At 37.5% G+C, this 8,662-nt stretch overlaps 1 protein-coding gene across 1 annotated transcript; it reads right to left on the bottom strand.

The window, feature by feature from the left end:
• Positions 1-358: 358 nt before the first annotated feature.
• LOC117301330 (galactosylceramide sulfotransferase-like) lies at positions 359-8,032 on the bottom strand. The gene is made up of 4 exons (XM_033785234.1): positions 8,012-8,032; positions 4,609-4,798; positions 3,177-3,793; positions 359-2,352 (listed from the first exon to the last, which is right to left on the bottom strand). The coding sequence occupies exons 2-4, from the start codon at positions 4,719-4,721 to the stop codon at positions 1,586-1,588; spliced, it is 1,497 nt and encodes a 498-aa protein (XP_033641125.1). The 5' UTR covers positions 4,722-4,798; positions 8,012-8,032; the 3' UTR covers positions 359-1,585.
• Positions 8,033-8,662: the final 630 nt, after the last annotated feature.

Below are 8,662 nucleotides of genomic sequence, written 5' to 3'. Positions count from 1 at the left end.
ATATTTTAGGATACATCAAAAGAGTACTGGTCTTTGATAATTATCAAAAGTATACCCTGCCTTTCAAGACACTGGACACTATTGGTAATTGTCAAAGACCAGTCTTCTCACTTGGTGTATCTCAACATATGCATAAAATAACAAACCTGAGAAAAATTTAGCTCAATTGGTCGTCAAAGTTGCGTGGTAACTATGACAGAAAAAAACACGAAGTTGTGTGCTTTCAGATGCTTGATTTCGAGACCTCAAATTCTAAATCTGAGGTCTTGGAAATTACTTCTTTCTCGAAAACTATATCACTTCAGAGGGAGCCGTTTCTCACACTGTTTTATACTATCAACCTCTCCCCATTACTCGTTACCAATTAAGGTTTTATGCAAATAATTATTTTGAGTAATTCTTACCAATAGTGTCCACTGCCTTTAAGTAGAAAGCGTCTTCTAACAGTCCTTATAACAGGCCTTACTCTAATGGTAAACAATAAACCTGTAACCTTATAAAAATACCAAATAAATATGAAAGACTTTTATTCCATAAAAAATAAAACAGGCACAAGTTAAGCCCAGTAACCATAAATATTTCTTTCTAAACTTTGAAAAGATTCTTCATCCCTCCTACTTACGGCGCCCAGTTTAAGAGAGACTGTAAGCATACAAACTTGCTAATAACAGACAAATCTTGCTAAGCAAGAAACTGGTTAGCAGCAAAAATTCCATGAAGTTTACGTTGTACATGAAGCAACTGGTGTCACACTCAGCTTTTCTAAGCAAAACAATTTGCTAAGCAAGCTTTATGAAATCATGTTACAGGCTGACATCAGTCAAAAGCATGTGGATGATATTGACTGGTCAAACAGTAGTAGGGTTAAGCTACATATTAACAATGTTAACATGGTAATTAATTATTAAAAGTAAATGATGATGGCTTTTTCTAGCTTCCTTCCACAAACAAAGAATGTATTTTGTTTTCAAAGTGCATGGCACTTTTCAGTACTGGGATGATTTGAATAAACATGTAGGGACACCATCTTTATTTTCAGCAAAAAATTAAACACTTTTCGGAAAATAGTAAAATCAGGCCTTGAATAACATGCAGGCCATGGCCTCTGCTGCCCCTGGTCTTGGCCTTTGTGCCCAAAAGTTTCCCGTTGACTAGAAGATTTTCCAATGGAAGTGCCCTTTGCAAAAGGAAAATGGCCTTGCTGCTCCACAGTACTCTGGAAATCTATAAAGTTTTGTTCTCGACATAAGTGAGAAGATGATGTTATTTTGAAATCTTTTATTTGATTAATGAGCAAAAAGAGGTCCACTTTGAAGTTTTGGCAGGGAAGCACGCCTGGTTTTCGGTTTTCCCATAGAGTGCCCAGGGTTTACCTGTATTTTTGGGGTTGACGGGCCAATATTTTATGTCACTCTTTAGTCAGCTTTTGCACTTGCCCATTATTCATATTAAATAGGAATGCTTTTAAAACACCGAACTAGCCAGATGGCCAAATGGAGAGAATTTTCACCTGTCCTAATGTGCTCTAATAGCCATTTTGCTAGTGGACCACTGTTAAGGGAGAACACTGACACCACAACCCTTCCTAATTGGCACCTTCTATCTTCTTAGGTCGACGCATGTTCATCTTATGCCTTAGGGATGTCAAGTAGCTGTAAGCAGAATACGTTATTCTCTTACAAGTTATATCTTGAGCAGCTTCCGGTCTCAGGATATATCTCTCAATAATTGTATTTCCTCCCATTTCAGATACTTTTGTTTTTCCCTTGACGCAACGTTGACTGAGCTTCTCATTCCGACGATCAAGCTCAGCGACATCGGCAGCCATGCGATCCACCCCATACTGTCGGATCTTGTTCCAGAGCGTGGTGTTGAAATGGCGGTAGAGACGGACGTCCCCGTCCAGCCAGTTCAGAAGATTGTTGGTTGTTGCATTTGAAAGCTGCTCAATGAGCATACCGCTGCGAGCGTTGATAGTAAAGTAGATGATGTCATCAAAAGACCAGCACATCATCTCTTTAAGTAGTATCAGGGACTCCTTAAGATACTCAGCGATCAGGACCAAGTCAAACGCATCATCGATGTAATAGATCCAGTTCTGAACCTTCACAGGGTCATTCATGGCTTGAATGTCCAATCCAAGATCATACAGCATCGGGTTGAGGCTGCTATGACGAGAGTTTCTCTCCTTCTCATAATTATAGAAGCTCTTCGGAGAAGCTGCGAAAGTTTCCAGGGAGCATTTCATCCGGCGTTCCATTTTGTAGTAGCTGTAGGTACTTTCAAATTGCTTGGGCGGGTAGCGGAGGATTGTGATGAACTTGGCGCCTGGGGCCATTATTTTCCTCATGTCTGTATGAAAAATAAAAAAATAATAAAACCAGCTCTTATAGGCCTATAGCGCAATTCCCAAAAAATTATCAAGGCGTTTTACACACCAACAATAGCAAATATAATACACTAAAACAAATTTATACGTTTTAAAGGTTAAATTGTCCATGATGTTTCCAACTTCTTGTGGTAAACCTTTTTAATTCTGGACTTAAAGACAGTGGACACAATTGGTAATTGTCAAATACCAGTCTTCTCACTTTCTTTATCTCAACATATGCATAAAATAACAATCCTGTGCAAATTTGAGCTCAATTGGTCATCGAAGTTACGAGATATGAATTAAATAAAAAACACCCTTGTCACACGAAGTTGTGTGCTTTCAGATGCTTGATTTCGAGACCTCAAATTCTAAACTTGAGGTCTCAAAAACTTTGTCACTTCAGAGGGAGCCGTTTCTCACAATGTTATACTATCAACCTCTCCCCATTACTCATTACCAAGTAAGGTTTTGTGCTAATAATTATTTTGAGTAATTACACAGTCCACTATTTTATAGAGAGGGATATTTGTGTGGATCCTTGTTCAACTTTTAAAACATCTTTCCAATCATACTTGAATTTCACTCTTGAGGGGCACAGCAATTTCTCTCTTGTTAGAGCACTTCTATGAGGAAAATGTAAATTTCTATGGAACTTTACAAAGGGCACCACGGCAATTGCTGTGGGTGCTGTGTGTTATTTTAAAACAAACGCTTTCAAATTTGTTCATGACCCAAAGCCCCCAATCCAAGGCAACATGTCCCTTTAAGATAAAAATAAGTACTTAAAACTTTGTCAGCTTACTTTCTTTATGGAAGCGTGCATGATTCGCTAGAATGTTGTACTGGCCTGTCGGTGACCGAATCGCAAACGAAGGCTTGAATTTCACTGGACTCCCCATGTAGACATCAGTCAACGGAAGGGCAAAGGTCAAATCTCGAATGTCTCCGAAGCGATACAGAACATTCTGTAGAGTGGAGCCTCCAGTCTTGTGGGTCTTCAAGAGAAGAATGTTCGTCTTCTCTTTGCAAGTGTCTTCAATTTTGACGGGGAGACTTGAAAGATTTCCTCCATCTTTAATGATATTCTTCGGGGGGTCGAGGCTCAAATTAACTGGTGGTGGTTTGTTATCTATTCTGGTTTGTGCCGAGTTTTTCCCGTTGTCTGGGTTCAATTTAACACCATGTGATTTGTTATCTATTCCAGTAAGAGGTAATGAGATATTCCCAATATCCTTTACAGTGTTCTTGTTAGTCTTGGGAATCTTGTCAGTTTCTCCATCGTTGCTCAAGTTCCTTTCTTGCTCCACCTCGGGAGATAAAAGCAACTCCAGATTTGACCCGACTCCTTCCATCTTGTTGATTTTGTCTTTGAGAACGGAGGCGTGCATCAACATGTGGATGGCATCTCTCCCACTCATCCTGTTGGGTGGTAAATTTACAAGAAAAATTCAAGTTAATATCATGTTACAAGCAATTATACAGTAAACCAGTTCCCTGTAAAAAAAAAAACCACTTTGGAACAAAATAAGATTTCACAGTACGTCTCAATGCACTTTACATCAGTGCCTTGGTCATTTGGCCTATAACATTCCTTAAATCTTTCTCAGCTCCCTCGGCAGTATACAGCCCTGAGCTGCCGTATCAACATCTACCCTCGCAGGTTCACTAGGTGGCAGCAGACTTACCAGGTAAATTACCATTCTTTACTTAGTTCTGAATATATACGCACTTTACCGAGGAAAAATGGATTTACCCGGTAAGTCTGCTGCCAGCGTAGTGTTCCAAAAGTCCCCTATTCCATTTCCAGTCCAAAATCAAAAAATTAATTTGATTTTTGCTTTAAAAGTTTTTGTTTCTCATACAGTACCATTAGGAACAAAGTTGTTTGACACAAATTGCCCATCTTCAAATCTACAAAAAACAACCCTTTCCCATGAGTTACAACTTTGTTGCACTGATACAAAGTACAAACTTGGCTAAACAGCAGTCACAGGTTGAATAGCTTCTGACTGGCACCCCCACACAAAGATTTTAACAAAATAGGCAGACGGCCAACATGAGGCTAGATAGCTCAGCTGGTAGAGGTCCCAGGTTGGACTACCACTTTCCCTTGTTCAACCAAATTTGCCCAGTCAGGGGTGTGTTTTTGGGGTAGTAACCAATAACTGTTTCGGTTGATTTCGCCATTGGTAAATCAAGTCTGGCCAATAATGGAAACAGGTTTACGTTCTTACCTTTTGTCACCAGAAAAAATGCCCTTGTTTAAGGTTAAGTACATCATGGATAGGAAGAGGAACAGCATAGCAATTAGAAGGGTACACACAAAAGCTGTTTGGATGCTCTTCATTTTGGCTGCTAGACGTTCCCTGACATTGGCCTGAAGATCAGAAGCCTCTGGATAGCAACTCAAGATAGGGTAGTTATCTAGAAAAGATAATCAGACAAGCAATGTCGCTCATCAGTTTTCCAGAAAGAGATGTGCACAAAAACACAAGAAATATTTATTCAAGGAATCACGTAATTATTATTACTATTATTATCATGACATTACAACTCTACTTCCATATTAGTTGCAATAACATAACCCTCCTCCCTCCCGACGGCGTAGGGAGGAGAGGGTTACATTATCGCAACTATACTTCCTGATGGGCTAGGATTTGGAAAAACGTAAGCAAAGTATTTACTGTGGTCCGTTGACCTGCCTCCCCACATCTGGTTGTAAAAAACAAGTAAGAAAATGAGAAATAAATAAAAAATATATTGTACAAAAAGATCTCCATAACATACCCATTGCATTGGGTAAACAAACTAATCTGAAACGGCAAGCCGTTCGTATTTAACTTAAATATATTAACTAATATTAATAATATTAATATTAATATTAGTTAATATATTTAAGTTAAATACGAACGGCTTGCCGTTTCATGTTTTGTTAAAGCCAGTGGAAACTTTCGGTAAACAGTATTGTCCAAGGCAAGGCCCACACTTCGTGTATCACAACTTCTAAATAAAATAACAAACCTGTGTAAATTTAGGCTCAATCGGTCATCGGAGTTGGGAGAAAATAACAGGAAAAACCCACCCTTGTTTCAGCACGTTTCGCCGTGTCATGGCATGTGTTTACAGACTATAAATCCGTAATTATTGATGTCGAGAATTGATAATTGTTTTAATGTTTTCTCAAAAAGTAAAGCATTTCAAGGAATAATATTTCAAGAGAAGTCTTTTACCATTACCTTCTGTAAACCCTAGTTATTTGTAAATCTGTGAACTTTTTTTCTGTTCCGAAAGCGAAAGTCAAAGTGTATTAAATCCAAAGAGTCATAATAATATTACAATGATACTTCCGAACTTGAATTCTGGTACCCGGTCTATCCAAAGACTTGAGTAGAGGTGGGTCCTTTCTCTATAAATAATGGTCTACCTGGCCGTGTAAATGCGACCCGAAACCCGGCCCCGAAACGTACGTGTACACCCGGTTGATCATGTTGATAGCCTGTACTGTACTGTACCCCTGTACTGTAGTGTAGTGTTACCCAACTTGATTCCAAATCCTAGCCCTTATTTTTCTAAAAAGTTAGTTTTTTTAGGGCTTGCCCATTCTTTAAACCATTTTCTATGTTTATTCTTTGTTGAATAATTGTTATTATATCAACTCACCTACTACATGTTCATATTACTACAGTCTGCTGAAGTCTTTCAAGAAAGGTTGTATTCTCGAAAGTTTTACAACGCTCGTTAATGTAAGAAAAAATGTGTCAACGTCATTAAAAAGTTAGAAAGCGAAAATAGCCCCCTCTTGTGTTCACAAAAGTTATTTTGAAGAAAGTATTGTCCCCCTTACCAGTTTTCACGCTATTATGCCTTTTTCTTAGAATTGGGAAAAAAATAAAGATGCCTTATATCAACCGATGCTCTAATTACCTTCTTTTGTTAATATGAAGTATGCAAACATAATTTGTATTAAAACTTGATGGACATTGAAATGTTCACACTACACACCGATCTTCAATGACTTCAACTGGCCCCATTTGTTTTGAGTTTTTCCTGTTTTCACGGCAAACAAGAAAGCATAGTTTCCCGGTGAAGCCATACATGGAAGAAACATCTACAGTGACTACAAGTGTTCTTTGAGACTCTGTGTATTACTCTATAGCCAGCAGTTGTCTTCGTTTTATTCATAATATTTTTTAATGAAATTTTAAAATTACCATGGTAATTTGCAAAAGATAACAAAATTAAATAATTAAAAAAAAAGTGTGAATAATCATTGGCTTTCATATCTGATTTTTATTTATTTTTTCCCCCTTTTTTTTCTCTTAAAATTTATAACAAAGCGTATAAATAAACAGTGATAATTGAATCAACAAGCTGATCGTTTAAATTTTAATATTAATAATAATATTGATCGGAGGGTTAAAAACAAAAATCTCCAAAAATATTAGAAAATGATATAAGGCACATGGCTTCTTTAAGCCTCTGTATTTTTTTTCCAGAATGCTCAGCAAAATATTCAGTCACATGATTTGATCATCATGAATTGTGAATTGAACTAGTGTTTGACGAAACTTTTTCGGTGGGCAAATAATTATTTGTATATGGCCTCAACATTACGACATATTTTTGTACCTTGTAGAAATGCCTTAATACCAAACGTTATGCATTTACAAGTGCAAATATCCAGTGGAGCCTTACGTGTTTCTAAGTTTTGGTCAAGGGAGAGGAGACTCTTTGCTTGGCAAATAAAACCACACAATTTTTATCTAGGGCCTGTTTACATCGCGCACAGAGAGGTAAAAGATTTGCCACGATTTTAGGGACACCTCGAAAACAGGACCTCCTACGATACAAGAAGCTGCATCATCATCATCATCATGATTTGAAAGTAATTAATAAAGGTTGTTTTTAAATCCTTCGGGTGCTACCTATTTTGTTGACCAGTTTATGTTTACCTGAGTGTTTTTACGAATGAAATTATGTCTCAGTGAAATAAATAAATCAATGAAATTGGCAGGCCCTCCCCCCACCCCTGCCCCCACACCCTGGTCGCATTTTTCCCCCCACTGTAGGCCTACACCAACACTACCACTAGTGCTTTTCAATGATCTTTTTCGTCTAAATCGATTTTTTAAAAAAGGGGATCCTTAATAACATAAGGCATTTTTTTTAGGACGGCAATTAAACATAATTCTAATACAGAAAACAAATTACCCCGGGACCCTCACACATATAAACACAGCCATCCCTCCCCGGTTAATGCTATGTCCGATTTTTGGCCCCAAACATTAAAAAATATATTTTTTTGAGTGAATTATTATTTCAAAGAGTATCACCCGCTCTAACGGAAAAAGTTAACTTTTACTTTTAATGGTCAGGAACCATGACAAAAGTTTAAAACGTTTCTTATAAAACAACTAAGAATTGGTCACGTGATATAATTGTCGGGATCCCGAAAAAAACTAATTTTGAGCACTTTATTTCACTGCTACTAATAATTGGCGGACTTTTTCAGCAATGGTTCAATATGAAGGCTTGTAACTTTCTCGACCCCATCAAAATACCTATTGAATTTTAAATCAAAAGTTTTGGGTCAAATCAGCCAAAAATCTGACATAGCATCTTTAATGTTTCACTCACCAATTCTTGATCTCGGCAAAGCATTGAAGCACACACCACACCACTCCCTTTCGGTAGGCCTACCTCTCTAGTTAATAAGGACAGCAGTCTGTACTTACTCTCTATGCTCGAAACGGAACGCTGTGTCACAAAGTCAGTGCATTGGATATTTCTCGACCTTGCCCCCCCCCCCCCCCCCCAAGTCGATGACAATATTATTATTGGGGCCAGATGTAAAAATTTCAAGTAAAAATATTGTTGTTACCAAAAAATGCGTCAAACCGCCGGGCTCTTTTCAGCAGAGTCAACACTCCCTCAGAAGAGATTTCACTGGTTATATCCTGCAGGCGCATTCTTTCGTCCTAACATCTGTTTATAATTTTAACTATTAACGAATGATCAATCGAAGATCGATTTTTCAAGAGAGGGCAGGTGGTCGACCCATTGAATCTACGTAGTGTTTTTTTTTAAAGTATAAAGAACTTTAGAAAGTTGGGGGAAAACCTCCCAATATAATTTTAATTTACCTGACTTTCTACTTTTTTTCTTCATTTTTTAAGCCAAAATTTGATAAAAGTTCTGGACTTACCCCTTGTGATTCTTTCCAAATTCGATAAATGATGGACTTACCCCTTATGATTTATTTATTATTATTATTATTATTTTTTTTTT

This window comes from Asterias rubens, chromosome 17 (genome assembly GCF_902459465.1).
Source record: "Asterias rubens chromosome 17, eAstRub1.3, whole genome shotgun sequence".
Lineage (NCBI taxonomy): Eukaryota > Metazoa > Echinodermata > Asteroidea > Forcipulatida > Asteriidae > Asterias > Asterias rubens.
The sequence above is the reverse complement of the archived record's forward strand: the minus strand, read 5'-3'. Positions and strand labels throughout refer to the sequence as shown.